At 42.4% G+C, this 17,897-nt stretch overlaps 1 protein-coding gene across 1 annotated transcript in view; it reads right to left on the bottom strand.

Annotated features, from left to right (window-relative positions):
* Positions 1-1,082: 1,082 nt before the first annotated feature.
* Positions 1,083-17,897, bottom strand: part of GLUD1 (glutamate dehydrogenase 1) — a gene marked incomplete at its 5' end in the record, with an annotated part of 42,828 nt that continues 26,013 nt past the window's right edge. The window contains 9 exons of the mRNA XM_045293298.1: positions 1,083-2,501; positions 3,401-3,463; positions 7,726-7,817; positions 8,768-8,891; positions 9,731-9,811; positions 10,205-10,342; positions 10,528-10,665; positions 10,863-11,042; positions 15,447-15,541. Of these exons, the coding sequence (XP_045149233.1) occupies positions 2,382-2,501; positions 3,401-3,463; positions 7,726-7,817; positions 8,768-8,891; positions 9,731-9,811; positions 10,205-10,342; positions 10,528-10,665; positions 10,863-11,042; positions 15,447-15,541 (1,031 nt within the window). The remainder of the gene's footprint in view (positions 2,502-3,400; positions 3,464-7,725; positions 7,818-8,767; positions 8,892-9,730; positions 9,812-10,204; positions 10,343-10,527; positions 10,666-10,862; positions 11,043-15,446; positions 15,542-17,897) is intronic.

Here is a 17,897-nt window from a genome sequence, read left to right as displayed (position 1 = left end):
TTTCAAACTCCCAGGAGCCAAATAGACCATAGATGAAGACCTTCTCCTATGTCCTGAGTGCAATACCCCACCTGGTACTGTTTCTAAAATTCTGGAAGAGTTTCTCTCCCTCCAACACACGTGAGAATTCCCATGTAGTGTGCAAGCAGACAGACAGGCTGGCTGGTTCTGTGGAGCTTGTTTACTTGTTGATACACCTGGACCCACTCAGGCCCAGGGAGAGACAGAACTGGGTCTAACCAGTGACACTAGTTCTGAAGCTATGGTAGAATCTGCTGATTGGAGTCAGTACTCTGTCTTAAATGGTAATTATATCCTGTGACTCAATTATTAGAATAAAAAATCAGTTAGACAAAGCAGAAAAAGCAAGCCCTGCTCCAGCGTCTGTGAGGTTTGGTGTTAGGTAAAGATTCACAGAAAGGAAGTTGTATTTGCTCTAGAAACCAGTGCAAGCACATCTTCTGTTAAACCCATTGTGTTAAACAGAATATCTGCGTGCCTACACTGACTGATGTATACACATGTACTTAATACTGTTGTTCTTGGGAGGTGCTGTCAAGTCAGCCTCAACTCACACAGATCCTATGTACAACAGAACGGAACCTCCCTGCCCGTTCCGTGTCATTCTCACAGTTGCTCTTACGTTTCACCGTAATGTCTATTAGATTGACTTGCCCTACATCCTATATAATGTCAATACAGAAAAAAGACCAAAAGACAATTATTGTTTTACAGAGTACCATACAAATGAATAAGGATATTTTAAACTTAAAACAAGTCAAAAACCAATAACCTAATCAAAGAGTAGATTTCAAAGACTCCCCCCTTCATCAAAAAGACACTAAAAATTACTCTATCAGCTCTTAGCATTAGGCCCTCTTTCCCAAGAACAGCCATTAATATTGTTACTTGACACAAGAGAAATCAGAAACAAAGTTTGGGCTCTTTAAAAGCAACCCACAAGGCACCACAAAGATTGATATATAGGTGGTAGTACAGAAATCTTAGAAACCCAATTGTGGTTTTATCATCGACCGAAAGAGACATTATTAGAAACAAAAACACAAAGGAGACACATAAGGTTTGGAAAAGGTAGACTTTTAATAACTGCTTTATCGCCAGGTTTAAGTCATGCAGTTTACAAAGTAGTTAGAAATTTCTGAAAGGGCATTGTTAAAAAAAAAAAAAAGGGGGATAAAGGAGGGGGGAAGGTGCTCATTCATTATATAAATAATATCTAGCATTTCATGGAGACACTACTTTTCACAAGACCCTGGCCAAACAACTCCTGACCCAGCGCTCGAGGCCAGGCTGTTTACAGGCAGTCTGTCCACGAAGCTCGTGGGCAGAATGAGGCCTGCAAGGGGCGCAGGGCACAATGCCAGGCCCTTTGGACCGTTAGCAATGCTCAGAGTCGCCAGCAAGACTCCAAACAGGGAGCGTGAGTGTTGATTTTTCTGGAATAATCTACTTGAATTATTGTTAAATTAGTCGACATGATAGACCCTTAAAAGAAAGGGAAATTAATGAAATGATAAGGAGGGCACAGTATTCTTTGGACTATGTGTCATGATTATAGTTCATAAATTCAGATAGTCTTAACAAAAATAGCCTCCATCTGCAGTACTGAAGATAACACAATTCTCTAGCTGGCTTTGCTGGACGGTCAGACACAACTGATAAGCTATAAAGGATACTGTCTTATGTTACAAAAATACTAGCTTTTTCTTTATGTTTATAGGCATTCTCTGCTTGAGTCAACGTTAGGCTTGTTAAGTGATTCAAGGCAATTGTATTAGAGCAGTATATGCGTATTTAATTCTAAAGAAAGAAAATACATAAAAAGAAACTGGCTTTGTTTGCAACTTGCCAAACTGAGCGTTTTGCTGATGTGAAATTATCAATAACTCACTTTAGGATGACGTCACCTTCTGAAAAGGCCACATACACACACCTACTCCTTAAATGTGTCCGTGTGACAGCATGTCCAAGACTTGTCTAGGCTGCCAGGAGGCAGGCCACTGGCTGCTCTTGGACAATGGGAGTTCATTCTAAACACTGGCCATCAACGTGTTGGGACGCAGCCAGAGCTGGGACACAAAGCCAGATGGAAGGGACTTTTAATTCAAAGGCAAAATACCCCAAATGACCTTGTGGCACGGGTGATTTCTATCTTTACCCTCACTCATCAGCATGTACATGATCACCTCATCTTCATTTTTCCTTTTTATGGGGCTGATTTGAATTGACCTGCTGAGAATGGTGTTCTTTACGATATATTAAGTCAGGATAGAGAGAATTCTGTGGTTACATGTAAACTTGTGATAGGATTGTAGCTGTTACAGGTGGAGAGGATAGTGGAGCGGCCAGCCGTGACCCGTCTATGTGAAGGTCACACCCGCTTCATTGTACACCTTGAAGACTTTTTCAATGGCATTGACATAGGCAGCAGTTCTCAGGTCCAGCCCCAGGTTATACTTCATGGCTGTGCGCATGATTTGCTGAAACGAAGGAGAAGACACAGTGAAGCCCACCAGTGTGACCCAAGGGACATGCCAGCCTGGGACCAGCTAGTTCTCCATCCCCTGTCACCGTTTCCGTGGCAGACAGTCACCCAGAATACAACAAATTCTAGTCTGCAGGCACGAATCCTCTGGAATTACATTGGTTACTGTCTACACAACAGTTAAGAAGTTACTCTTTCAATTGTGGGTGTTAATGGTTTCAACATATTCTTTGTGATTTCTCAAAAAAACAAACAAACAAAAGAACACAAACAACTCGGAGCCATGAAAATATTCCGGAATTAGATAGCTTATGAAGATGCTAAAAGTCACTAACTTGTAGACTTCAGAAGGGTGAGTTTTATGGAAGGTGAATTGTATCTCAATATAAAAAGCTGGCTACAAAAACCAAACCAAACCAAGTAAACAAAAAAACCCCTAAGAGGCACTAGCTCCATTTATCCGATTCTAACTGAAATCCAAATGGACAGAACACGCACACAAGAAGAAACCCAACACAAACAGTATTGGAGACCTTGAAATGAGGGCCAAGTGGTCAAAAAAACGTCCACTCATACAAAACTTCATGGAACACCAGCTTCCTGTAGCTACTAATACACTGATGGTTGCACCGCAAGCCAGTTTGGCTAACGGCTTGCTACCAATTGCCCGATGTCAATCCTTCCCTCCTAATTAGGCACTGATGTGTATTTGTAAAGGCCCTACAGAGGAAACACTACTCATCCTCTAAAGAAGCGTGTGCTTTGCTATCCTCAAAGGAGGGCCATTTAAAGTGACTGGGCGTCTATCAGCACACACGGTCTGGCAGCTTGTGCGCAAGGGTGTGCTGTACGTCACGTCACTAGCAGAGATGCTAGCAGTCTCTGTACACGTACCCGGGCAGAACGCTCCATCGTGTAAGCTAAGCCCGAGTGCACGATGTCTTTCTCAGAAGCACCCTATGAGGAAAAAGAAGAAACATTTAAGCAAACCACACAAAGGCATGTTTCATGTCTATCAGAGTAAGGATTCTGAAGTCACTGTGGCCAAACACAATGGTTTTGCTTTGCACTAAAGATACATTTAATTTCTCTCCAGTATGTTGGCACTTACATAAGCAGCTGAACTTAAAGCAGTTTGGTTTTAATAACATTTGAGAGCAGAAACAAATACTCATCAATGGTAAACAGTGAACATAAAAAGTATAAGCCAGGAGAAAAAAAAAAGTGTAAGCCAGGGTTGACAAAGGATGGAGTTCAGTGTCCTCATCCATCTGAGCTACAAATGTCCTATAGCAGCGGGTTACCCTGCCAAGGTCTCATGCGTCGGCCTCCAGAGGAAGCAAGGAATAGAAGGAACGTGGCTACTCCCAGCAGCAGCACCTCTAGGCTGTGGGTTCTTGCCTGTGGGTTCAGTAATACCACCACCTTCTGAAGCGGAATAGCTCTTTGCTGTTATTTCTTTAGCTCTTAATTTACCAGCGAGGAGGAGGACAGCTTCTGTCCTAAAGGCCTATGTCCTAATGGGTGAAGTCACGGCTATTTTTAGAGCTGGGATATAACCCAGAACCTTGGACCAGGTCAGCTTTATCCCTTTCTTATGACAATGATCTCTGATGAGTCAAGTAGAAAGTCCTTGGAATGCTTTGTAAGGAGAAGTCAATATTCCCATCACCCTTAATGTGAGACACAGAGTTCTAAAGTGCATGTCTGGACAGGCTAGCTCACAAGCTAGAGTAGGCCACCAACAAATGCTATCCAAACGCCTCCGTTTCACTTTCCATAGCAGGGTCTCTACACTGGGCCTCATCCAATTCAGATGGTGCTCATTTAAGGAACTGTGCTTCTATAACATTTGTATTCATCAAATATTTACATTAAACTTTTTCTTTTGTTCTCCTATCAAGCACATAAGAGGAAACTGGATTGGTCTAAGGCAGACATGGTTGTTTCATTCAAACAGTAAACATGCATTGAGTATCTACTATGGGCTGCTAATTGCAAAGTCAGTGATTTGGACCGACTCACTGCACTGTGGGAGAAAGATGAGACTTTCTGCCCCTGTAAAGATGTAGAGCCTTGAAAATCCGAGGGTGCAGATCGACTCTGCCGTACACAGTCAGTGTAAGTCAGAAGCAACTCCCTGGCAGCAGGTTGGCTAGATGCCAAGCACTCTACTGGGTGCTGGGGACAAAGCAGCAAGCAAAATAAGAATTTCCTGTTCTCCTGGGCTAGTTTGTTCTAATGGGCGGTGGTACGCGCACTGCGAGGCTAGGTTGAGTGAGTGAAGATACATCAAAGATCTGAATCTCGTTGGAGAAGGGGTTCTGACTCTGAGGCCCTTCCAACATCAACAGTGTGGTCCCAGGAAGAGATGCAAAGGAATGTTTAGTGAGGACACAGTGTCCTGGGAGAGTACACCCTAGGGAGGAGTGGTCTGTGATGAGAACAGAACAGAGGCTGACAGGTCCATTCCGAGGAGGACTGAGACAGGACTGCTGGCTTGGGCACTGTTGATGCCACTGGTTACCTTGGAGAGAACAGTTCTGATAGTTTGGTGGGCAAAAGTGTAGGTTCAAGTACAGGAGTAGTGGGGATGGTATATACAACTCTTTCAAAGAGGTTTATGGTAGGGGGCCAAAAGAGTAAGTGGAAGGAGAAGCAGGATTGACATTTCTTTAACAAGAATTACAGTTGGCTGTACAATCCTTCCCTTAATCAATACGATTTTTCCACTACCATTAAATAAACCCCCTTTCCCCCTTCCCCCCCACTTCTAGTGACCACTAATGAACTTTGTCTCTATACATCTGTCTTTTCATACCAGGAGCCTTTCAAAAGGGTTGTGGACAAATGGCCTGTTTCTAGGTCATAGATTCATGGGATATGCTAGTCAACCGTCTTACTAACATGTTCAGTGCTTCAGTTCAACCTCCTGGTTCGATGCATAATTTATAAAGTAGTCATCCAAAGCACAAGTGGTCTCTACTTAACTAGAGCAACACAGGAAAGGGAGTCAGGAGAAGGAGGCAGACAAGGAACGTGGGGTGACTCGCCTTCACCATCAAAGACTTCCTTAGGCGGTCAGAAGAACCTTGACCAAGATTTCGAAAATTCAGAACAGAATTTCAAGTTCTCGTGGACTTCCAGCTTTCTGAAGCCATGGAGGCTGATGGACCACTGAAACTATTGCTCTGGCCCAATCTGTAAACCTTGAACCATAATATCCCACGAAGTCTTCTGAAATGGTTTAGTGTTCATGAACAATATCTGTCTTAGGCACTCTGTTCTTTAAGGAGCCCTGGTGGTGTAGTGGTTATATGTTGGGCTGATAACCCCAACATCTGCTGTTTAAAACCACCAGCTGCTCCTCGGGAGAAATAGACTTTCGAGCACCATCGAGAGTTAGATTAGAGTCTCGGTCTCAGAAACTGACAGGGGCAGTTCTACCCTGCCCTAGGGTCGATGTGAGTTGGAATCGACTCCATGCCATGACTTTGCTTTGGGTTGACAAGAGGTTTGGGTGTAGCGCTGGGCTGCTAATGGAATGGTCTGTGATTTGAAACCACTAGCCTCTCCGAGGAAGCAAGAGGTGGCAGTCTGCTTCTGTGAAGATTTACGGCCCTGGAAACACCACAGGGCAATTCTCTGTCCAACAGGGCTGCTGTGAGTTGCTATGAGCTTGCTGGTGTTACATATCTTTTTGTTGTGTTATATAATGTACTAGAAAACAGCCAGGGAGTGACTGTAGTAACGGGTGTGGAAGGCAGACAAGGTGAGAAGTGAGGATGTTAACAATGAGAGACAGCAAAAAGGGAGAGTCACAGGATGCAGGTCCTGGTAAGGCCAAAGATGGTTGGAGGAAGCTGGGAGAAGACTTAACTTTTACATTGGGAAAGAGTCTTTTCAACAACCAACTCAATCAGAGGTGAGAAAGCATCAGGCTGAAATAGAAGCCAAGTATTTGAAAATTGGGATTGTTTCAAAAAGGATACAGTCACTATAGCTCTGTCTTCCTAAGTCACCTATACTGCCCCCAGTGGTTGCGGTTTGAGAGGCAGCCACGTGGCAGGTGATGTTAGGAAGGGGGGGGCAATGTGAATGGGCATGTGACCCAAGAGCAGTGGCAATGGCAGGCCCACGCCAGGCACTGCATGGCTCTCTCAACTGCAAGATGCACAACACTCCAGCTCAACAGGTGGATGATGAATCAATTCTAGTCCCTAGAGGGGCCGTTCAGAGGAAGCCACAGGAGTGGAGATGGTTCTGGTCAGCTCTCTAGACTGCCCAGGCCCCCACTGCTTAACCCGTAGGGCTTCAGGGACGATTTTGAATGGTGAAACGCCTCTTCTCCTTCAAACAAAAACCTTAACCTTCCTCCCCATGATGGTGTGCAATATACAGCCTGAAATTTATTTTCTAAGAAAACAAAATTCCATTTTAAAACACGACAATGCAGCTATTTCTCAGCCACTGCATTGTTCAATCAAACCTAATTTTAAAATCACCTGCAAGTAGTTTCAGTGGACATGCTCGCGCATGCAGCCATTCCTCTGCTTTGCATTATTTCCTTAGGACACATTTTCAGAGAGCAGACTAGTGTAGGACCATGGGCAGGAACACTTTTAACAACTCATCAAATTGTTTACTAAAGAAGCACTACACCAACCTGCACTGTCATCAGATTAAAGGTGGAAAAGTCTTGCCACGGACATGCTAAGTGAAAAATCCACACATTGTCTTTCCTGCTTTAATAAATATAAAAAATGCCTCATTGACTTGTATTGTTTTAAGAGTGAGGTTGACCATTTTTTCCAGGTTTACTTTGCTGTGGCTCCTTGTTCATGCTTCTGTCAGTTACTGGTAAAGAAAGCCTCTGTGATACGTGTGTACTAATCGAGTTTCTGTCACACTTTCTATTTCTCTGGAGTTTAATTGAGCTGCGAGAATGTAATAGCCATTCATGATTATGTTAAGATCACTTGTGAGTCATCTGGGTAGCGTAAGTAACAAAAGCAGAAACACCATCAATTACTTATTTTTAGTCCATTATTAGTCACTAGGATTTTTACTCCATTTTTAGAACCTAAGGACGAGGTAGTACACTGCTCTCTCAAATCATACCATGACGGCTGTGCTTAGAACCAGCCCTCGAATCAACCTGAACGCAATGAAGAGAGCAGAGCAGAGTGAGTAGAAAAGGTACGCTTGTCCACACTCACCGATATCCTGTCTTGGAACTCTGCGGTGGGTACGACAGGGATAGTTCCGCCATGCTTTCCAAACTTCCTTTCTAAACTCTCTTGAACAGACACTGTCAAAAGCCACGAGACCAAGATCAGATGCTGCTAATAAGAAATATAATCCAAAGCAGTCTCAAATTGTATCTTTAACCCAAAGTTCAAACACAGAATTTTAGGAAGCTCCATCATAAAAGTACCAATCATTTAAAACTCAAGAGAAATAAATCACTTTGTAAAAAATGTGAATCTAGGTCACTGCTGTTTCCATAACACCCATTACCAGGGCTTTTCCTTGGCTCTGTTAAAAAGAAACCACAGAGGTAGAAAGAAAGAAGTGGAGCACTTCACCCAGATTCCCAGGGTGGCTGAGTAAAAGGCAGCTCTGTTGGAGGTCTTAATTCAGCCTGATGAGAAATTCTACTAATTCTGGAGCATACTATTATCAAAGAACACCAAATATTCTCATCAGAAACTCAACAACAGAAAACCTCAACACTAGACATGCCTTTACTAAATGTACGCAGGGAAAGAAGTGGGCACGGGTCAACAGTGGAGGCCACAGTTTTAAACGATGTTTTAAAATAATATTACTAACGTGGACTCAGGGATTCAGAATAAAAATTTGAAAATAAACACATGGGGGAGTTAACGTGGACTCAGGGATTCAGAATAAAAATTTGAATATAAACACATGGGGGAGTTGCCATGTTGGACACCCTTAAAATGAAAATTCGTATTTCTGGTCCAACTCTTGTGAGCTAGAATAACATGGTCAGTGGTGCGGTTAAGTGAGCTAAGATCAATTTTAAAAGAGACATTTGTCATCCAAACAATATGCTGTCCCTAGGCTTTTAAGAGGCCCTCAACAACTATTTTTGAGACTAGGATCATCAACACGAATTCTCTGTAAACTCAACTCTCTCAAATTACGAGAAATGTGTTCTTGAAGCAGCATGCTTTTTTCAACCTTGAAACTGGCCTCAAACAATGGGTTTTGGAAAAGGGGACGGTCAGCACTCACTGAGCAGGTGGTAGTTAGAGTCCCTTTCATACTTGAAGGTCAGGCGGCCATAGCTGACGTGATTGAGGTTCTTCAGCCATTCAAAGTAAGAGACCGTCACGCCGCCAGCATTCAAGTAGAGGTCCTACACACAGAAGATGGAACAGGAAGACATTGAAAGAAAAGAAAAAAAAAGCCAAGAACCTAAAAACTTAACCTAAGAGCTCAATGTCAGTATTATGAATAATCCAACAACCCAGGACAGCTGAACTTTTGACCTTTTTTGAGGGGGTGAGGGGTGGGGGTGGGGATGACTGGATTATGATTGATGAGCATTTGATCAATTTTGGCGACAACTTTGGGCTCTTCTCCAACAAAAAAAGGACTCAAAAACCGGCTTGCCCAGCAGTCTTTACATTGCACTGTCGGAGGGTGATCTCACCAGAAGATTAGCATTCCTCCTCCCACTACCCAAGGGCTGCCCCTTTCAGATAAATAAAATGTATTAATGGCTTTCCAAAAAGTAGATTCCTTAAGACACCTTCCAAATAGATCCTAACATCTCATAGCCTTCTCATTTCGACTCTAGGTTTGACCCATTAACAAACATAAATACATGTTGCTCACATGTTAGCGTTTTGCACAAAACAGAAGCATTTAAACACACGGGATTAAGAGTCAAATAGGAAATTTCAGATTGTAAGCTAGAATAGTGTTTCTAGTATAATACAAATTTACGCAGTGAAATTGTTTGAAGGCTCAACATATACTTCAGAAAGTCTGAAGTTAGAGGACAATATTCAGATCAAAGTGAAGATTGTCAGACTCAATAGACAAACTATGCTTTGACTGTATTTTCTTAAAACCCAGATAAAAAGTGAAAACTCACTTCAGCTTAAGAAGAGTACCCCCTCCCACCAGTTCCTTGCCAAAGTCAATTGTGACCCAACTACCTGCCAAACTTGACAAATATAAATGACTTACAGGAATCACCATAATGTTCCTCTCCAAGAAAACCTTGTCCGCTTCTGGAGTTGTCGGTCCATTGGCACCTTCAGCAATGATCTACAAGAGCACACAGAGAATTCAACACCATTCCCAAATCCCCGCCATTGAGAGTTTAAGAGGAAATTCATGGCGACTGCTTCACAACTGTGCGAGCCACTCTACCAGTCACTGAAGGGTACACTAAGTGGGCAAACTACTTACCCTGAATTACACCCCTCTCCCAAACTGTGAAGTAAACAAACCCCAAACCAAACTTGTTGCTATAGAGTTGATTCTGACTCATAAAAAAATAAAATACAAAAACACCCTCTGGGTTGGAAGGCATTCAAAACACACACTGAATTAACAACAGACTGAAAACTTCCCAATGGTCATGACTACTCAGTGACGACAAATAGCAACTATCATTCCACACTGATGATGCAGAAGCCAGTTTCTCACGCTTTTTACCTTGGCTTTGACTCTAGGTGCATTAGATTTGGTCAATTGCTTCTCGCTGGCCGCTGGGATCAGTATGTCACAGTCGGCTTCCAAGATGCTTCCTTCGTAGGGCGTTGCCTTGGGGAAGCCCAGGATTGACCCATGTTGCTGTAATTGTGTAAAAAAAAGAAGAAGAAAAAGCAAAACAGATGGCTGTAGCAGTGTTGAAAAGTTTACCTTTAGTGCTTATAACATGAAGTTCATTTATTTGCACTATACTGTAAAAAACCAATATAGGGGTTGAAATACCAAAGTTCACAATATTCTAATTCTTCAATACTGGGCTAACTTACCAATTTGAAGTCTTCCAGTTCCTTTGGATCAATACCATCTGGATTCCATATGCTCCCATCAGATTCCCCAACACCAACACATTTAGCACCAAAGCGATGTAAGTACCTCATAGAGTGCAGACCCACATTACCAAATCCCTATGAAGAACAATTATAAAAGATGCAAAAATCAAAGTGTCCCAGCACAGGCAGTTAAAAGAGTACTATTTTGACCAATATGAATTCAATCTCTTAGCTTAGATATTCGAAAGAACTACAAAAATTGAAAATCCCCCCAAAACATTAATACCTATTTTATGTATTAGCAGTTATACCCAAGAAAACAAGACTTTTACCTGAACAACGAAGGTTTTATCTCCAAACCCTGGTGTCATTCCTAGGATGCTCATGTAAGAAGCTTCATTGATGAAGTTTTCAATCCCATGGAAAACACCACGGCCAGTGGCAGATATGCGCCCATGAATTCCACCTTGACTGATGGGTTTGCCAGTAACACAGGCATGCGCATTAATATCCTGCAATAAAAGGCCATACAATTGAAGTGGAAATGCCAAGTCCAATTTCTACCATAAACCAACGAGATGAAGGATTAAAGTCAAAGCACATTCTCATCACACACACACACACACACACACACACACACACACACACACAAATACACTCATTAGATGTGCGTGTACTTTAAGGTATGCTTTTGCCTAAAACAGGACAAACAACACACACTGCCATCAAGTCGATTACGACTCATGCCTATAGGACAGAGTAGGCTGGAAAATTAGACTATATTTTTCCAAACGGAGAAACACGGCACTTGGGAATTCAACATTCAGTAAGAATAATTTCCCCAAAAGTAGATATAATTTAGCTTAAAAGTATTTATTCTTCAAAAAACATTTCAGCTTTACTCAATGGGCACATCCACCATAAATGTCTTTAAATGTATAGGCTATGATTCTTAGATGGCAAGAAGACTCAAGGTTAAAGTAGTCTAGAAAACAAGATAAACAGTCCCAGAAATCTTAAGGAATTCTACTCTGTCTGATAGGGTCAGTGAGAGCTGGGATTGACTCAATGGCATTAGGTCTAGCTTTGGGGCTGATGACCCCAAGATTGGCATGTACGATGGTAGGCTGTGGTGCACAGGTTGTGAAGGCTGATGGATCTAAGATTAGCAGGTAAAATGGCAGGTTACTGGCTCACAGGCTACAGAGGCTAATGAATTCCAAGACCAGAAGGCAATACAGCAGGCTGCTGGCTCAAATGTAAAGAGTTGGAGGTCATATGATGATAAGCCAGATGCAGAATCCAAATTTAAGCAGAAGGCAAATGAGCTTTTTTTATAAGCCAGATGCAGAATCCAAATTTAAGCAGAAGGCAAATGAGCTTTACCACAATGTCCATATATATATTGGAAGCAGGCCACCTCCTCTAGAAAATGCCTGTTCAACGAATTAGCTGCTCATAGCAGATCTCCTCACAGGGCACGATAACATCTTAATCGACAAACCACTGAGAACCATGGCCCAGCCAAGTTGCACACGACCTTAACCATTACCCCTTCCATGGTAACCAAAGATAACCTAATCTAGCAATCAGAACACTGTGAAATAGATAAATCAACCAATCGAGAAGGAGAACCAAGAAAGTCCAATTACTATAGGAGACCAATATCAAACGAAGGAAGAATTTTAACATCAGTGGCTAAAGCATGGATTATTTAATAATCTTGTGAAGCCAATTTGCTACTTCACACCATGTTTCTATCTGCCAACATAAAGATCCCCCTGGGCGACCTAGAAAGTCAACTGGCCTTTATCAGTATGGCTTAAACATTTTTAAAATGAGATCTCAGAATTGTACTACTTGTGTAATTGCCAACAACAACAAAGCAGTCTGCTAAAGTGGTTTTTCAAAATTAACCGTTTTCCCACAGTTTTCTTTCATGAATAATTAACACTTAGGAATACAGAATTGCAAACTGGTGCCAAATGCTTTTTAAGCAGCGAAAGTGCAAATGCTGGACCTGACATAGTGTCTGAGGTTGGGCATGGTGCCAGTCGCCAAGCTTACCAGCATGCCTAATTGCCTTGCCAAGCCCAGGGGTGGGAATGACCCTCCCCACCAACACCAGCTCTTCCAGGTGGACCTAGTAAACAGAACCTTCAGAGTTCAGGCCCACGTCGGGAAGTAAGTAATTAACAAAAAGAACGGCTTTCTTGTATGAATGCTCTAATTTTGGATTTCTTATCACTTAACCAAGTAAAGTCTCTGACCAGTAGAGTCAAAGGTTTGGCGGCCTCCAAATGTGAATGAGATGCGAAGAATAAGACATCGCCTGCTAGTTTGTACTAGTTGGCTTTGTGTTTCGCTGAAGAACAAAAGACCACATCCAGAATTTATTTACAAGCACCTGTCCTTTGGGAATTGACATTCAAAAGCCAAATTCTTTTTTTCCCTTCTAATTTTTTATTCAGCTCATCACCTAATTTTTTATTCAGTTTTATTCACCCAGTCCTTGATTTCTCTTCTCTCTCTTAGGGCCTACTACCTCCCATTACATCAGTCAACAGTCTAGTCCATGGCTTTGTCTTCTTTCCTTTACCCTCCCCTACTTAGAAGTCTTCAAAGTTTGCTGCCTTCGACACAAGTCTTTATCTTTGTCCCTCCACCCCACCCCTTTTAAACAGTATTTGTCCTTTTATGGTGGACTAATTGTAGAAAAGCAAAAGTCTCCAGTGTTTTGTTTCAAGGAAAGTGTGTGATGTACACGATGCAGTATATGGAGTTGCTGAGGGGAATGGGGGTCAACTGCTTGGCTGCTAACTAGATGGGAAGGCAGTCCAAGTCCGGCCAGAGGTGCTGTGGAAGAAAGGCCTGGTGGTTTGCTTCCCAAGTCAGCCTCGGAAAACCCCACGGAACATGGGTATGCTGACATGGATGGGGTCGCCATGAGTTAGCATTAGCTTGATGGCCACTCATTAGTATTGATATTTATTTTTCTACTGATGAAGGATTGTGTGCTACCCTAAGTATCTTGTGGACTTGTTATTCATTACATTTTCATAATTGCACAATTACACAGCCCAACAAAATTGTTTTTTCTTGGTGTCTTGGGTTTGAGGCCTATTCTTGGAGTTATTTGGGGTGCTGATTCAGAAAACTGCGTAGGATCGACTGCGTCACCTCTAGTTTCTTGTGTACTGAGTGACTGAAAGGTTTATATCAGAAGTTGGGGCTTTCAGTATGAAGTAGATTTTCAGATAATACACTTTTCTTTAAATTTTTATTATGTCTCCTTCCTGCTTGAAAGATATTCATTTAATGTATTTTAATACATTAAAGTATCTTAATTTTTTTTTTTATGGATGAGCAGAGTGAAGTGGTCTATGGCCTATGTTCTGCATCTCAAAAGCCAGAGCTGATAGTAGACAACTGGTGCCATGTTTGGGATCAGCTGGTCACACCCAGCCTTTGAGGCACTGAAATGGGTTGGCCAGTGTCATCATGCTTGTTTCATATGAGGACACTGAGGCATAGAGAGCTTCAGGCAGCCCCCCAGGTCACAGAAAAGGCAGGTGAAGGGTCCCGGCTCTCTGCTTGTGCTCTAAGACACCACTCCCAAACATGACTGACCTCATGGAGGCAACATCCCTCACTATTCCCCTGTCACCCCCTCAGAGAAGAACTCTTCCTCCTCTTCTTCAAGACCAACCCCTTCCACTGTGGTGACTAGATGCTGCTCAGACAGTTTTGACCGACAGTGACCGCCCCCTGTACAACAGTCCTGCACCCTCCTCACCATCATGGCTGCAGCCACTGGGCCAGTCCGGCTCCTTCTCACGGAAACCTCTACGTGACCACACATAAGGTCCTTCTTCAGCAGAATGATGTCTCTTGATAACATGAGCGAAGTATGTGAGACAAAGTCTCGCCATCTTTGCTTCTAAGGAGCTTTCCAGTTATACGTCTTGTTGACAGCACTTTCAATGTCCTTCGCCAACGCCGTAGACTCACGGGCCGCGAGTCTTCCGGGGTCTTCCTTACTCACTGTGCAGCTTTCACATGCAAACCAAGCTTGGCTCAGGCATACTTTCACCCTCAGTGGCAACCCCCCGCCCCCCACCTTTCCTTTTCCTTTAAAAATGCACCAGGCTTTTATTCCAAAGGAAGACTTATCTGCTGCTCTACATTGCCCGCCACTCTCACCAATGAATCTGTGACTAGCCGCTCGCTATACCAGTTAAACACAAAAACATCTTTCTTTCTGGACAACAGCCAGCTTTCAAGTCATCTCTTTGCCACATTTTGAGTGGAGACTTACTTGATGCCCTACTTCCCACTCGATGTCAGCTGGCTGCCTGGCCTCCATCTCACTATTCTGCACAGCCTCATTACGAAATCTTTTCTTTTTGCAGAAACCTGGCCCTGAACACCCACAGCACTGAGCCCTCAGCAGCCCTTGTTCTCTGAGAACTGATGGCTGTTTTTTCTAGGTCACTTTTAAATCTGTTCCCCTCTCTCCCAACTTCACCAACACTGCCGTAAACTAGGCCGTAATTTATAATCTGTATCACAAGTCCTCTTTAAACTGGAAGGAAAAGACAGGATCAAATACTTCTCTCTTTCCTTTCCGGTGCCCAGGAGCATGTCCTGACTTGGTGAGTGAGCTCTCTTTGAAGGCCCCACCCCACCAGATAGGATAGCTTGCAGACAGCCGCTCAGTCCATGTTCCCAAAATGTATGATTTAAGAATGAAGAAACAGCAGTAAGAGAACATGCAAACCAAGAGTATTAGTAAAGGAGAGGACAGGAATCCAGCGATTTTCAACTTCCACACACAGTCAGTTAAGTTGCCATTTCTTGTAGGCAGAAAGTCAACTGCAGCAAATGAGATGGTCAGGGCATGGATGGGTACTCACATAGTGCCCTATGGTGCTGGCATAGGTATCAGCAATCCAGGACATCTCTCGCTCGCCTGTGCTCATGTCAGGGGCAGGCACATCAATGCCAGGACCTGTGGGCACAGGGAAAGGGCACTGGATAATCTCAAACACAACGATCCCTGCCGTGCAGGAAGAATAGCCAAAGCGTTAGATCTGACTTCTGTAACAGATTCAGGTTGTAGAAATACTCATAAACTCTTTCCGTACAAAACTAATGCACACTAAACTCCACATAGCAATTTCCCCCACTGACAGTTACTCCCTATAGTTTTGGAAGTTAGCAATGTACTGCAGACAGAGCACTTGATAAGATTCTGAACATACAGCCATGGGCGTGTCTTCCAGTCTCCTTAACACTGCCACCCTGCCCCGGATTGCTGCCGCGCAGGAGTGCAGGGGACAGTTACAGTAACACACCAGCTGTCTGAGTGCAAATGCTGCTGAACAAGTAGAAAGATAGGGGGAGAAAGCCATACAATGGAGGCCAGTGGGTCAAGCCCTGTAATTCTTGCACCTGTGACAGAATGCTACTTGAAAAAAAAAAAAAAAAAAGAATGCTACTCGATCGATTACGCAAAGCTGAACTTAAGTGTACTTAGATTCCTCAGATCACAATCAAATTTAAAAAATTGATGATGACATAGGCAGTAATAGAAACCACTGACAACACGAATAATTGATGACCACAGTGAGATCTGATAAAAATGTGTATACTTAAATCTGTATACAGGATTATGGCCGATATTCCTATTACAAACAGTAAAAACAAAACCTAATTGTTCATAATACCAGAAACCTAAACCTACTTCTAGTGAGTCAAAAGACTTGTTGTGAAGGGTTTCCAAGGTTGTGAAATCTGTATGGGGACAGAAAGCCTCATCTGTCTCTCACTAAGTTACTGGCAGTTTTGAATCAACCTTGCAATGCTTACCAAGAGCAACACCAGGGCATTGTTCATAACAGTAGACCACTTAAATAAAATATGGTCTATCTACGGAAAGAAATACGATGTAATCCTTTAAAAAAATGTTCTATAATCATATAAGTGACTTGGAATTATCCATAAAAAGTATGTGGAAAAACAAAGTTTCAGACATCGTGTATACGTTCATATTGACATAAAATTCTTTGTCTATAAAGATCAGGCCTTTTTTTCCCACTGGATGGATTTGAACCACCAAATTTTAGGTTAAAATTTGAGTGCAAATCATTTGTACTACCTAGGGTTTAAAAAAGGTATGCACACAACAAGTGCATTTAAGTGTTGTGTCAGCTAAGTCCATATAGAAGCACATCAGCCCATGTAAGCCATGGATTGTAAATAATAAAAGCCAAGATCAGAGGAGGGAATTGTATTGGAGCTTACATTCTGAGCCCAATTTGCAGAAGGCTAAGGGGGACTGAGGAAGCCCAAAATCTACTTGCAGAGTCCCCACACAGATTACACCTACACTTGAATTCCCTCATACCATTCAATGACCACTTATGTGAATAGCCTGGCCCGCAGATGGAGTGTGCTCCATGGGATTACTGTAGATACAGTGAAGAGTTAATATACTATCACTGCCTTTTCCTTTTGACACATTTAAAAAAATTGTTCTAGTTTTTATTACGTTTTACTGTAACTTGGATTAAGGTTTTCTGTGCTTTATTTTGTTGTTGTTGCCGAGTTCTTTGCATATTTTTCTTTATACAAAATACAGGATAGGCAAATCTATAGGAGAATAACTAAAGTAACAATTTTGTAGGGTTATGGAAGGGGAGATTGGAGGATAATGGGGAACAAATAATAACGGTACTAGAATGGAGAAAATGTTCTGTAATTGATTGTGGTGATGAGGGTACAATTCTTTAAAATATATTTAAACCACTGAATTATATAGTATGTGAATTATGTGAACAAAACTTTTAAAAACAAACTTGATCACTTTCAGATTTCTGCCTTGTTTAAAACTTCTATAATTATTTTAAAAATTATTTTATTGGGGGCTCATACAACTCTTATCACAATCTATACATATATCAATTGTGTCAAGCACAGTTATACATTCGTTGCCCTCATCATTCCCAAACATTTGTTTTCTACTTAAGCCCTTGGTATCAGCTCCTCATTTTTCTCCCTCCCTTCTCGCTCCCCCCTCATGAACCTTTGGTAATTTAGAAATTATTATTATTTTGTCATGTCTTACACTGTCCGATGTCTCCCTTCACCCACTTTTCTGTTGTCTGTCCCCCCAGAGAGGAGGTTATATGTAGATCTTTATTATAATCGGTTCCCCCTGTTTACCCCACTTTCCCTCCACCCTCCAATATCGCCACTCTCACCACTGGTCCTGAAGGGATCACCTGTCCTGGATTCCCTGTGTTTCCGGTTCATATCTGTACCAATGTACATCCTCTGGTCTAGCCAGATTTGTAAGGTAGAAT

Source organism: Echinops telfairi, unplaced genomic scaffold (assembly GCF_000313985.2).
Source record: "Echinops telfairi isolate 266 unplaced genomic scaffold, ASM31398v2 ScPeMD7_2010;HRSCAF=2546, whole genome shotgun sequence".
In the NCBI taxonomy this organism is placed as follows: Eukaryota; Metazoa; Chordata; class Mammalia; order Afrosoricida; family Tenrecidae; genus Echinops; species Echinops telfairi.
Note: the sequence above shows the minus strand (reverse complement) of the source record. Positions and strands in the feature narration are given on the sequence as shown.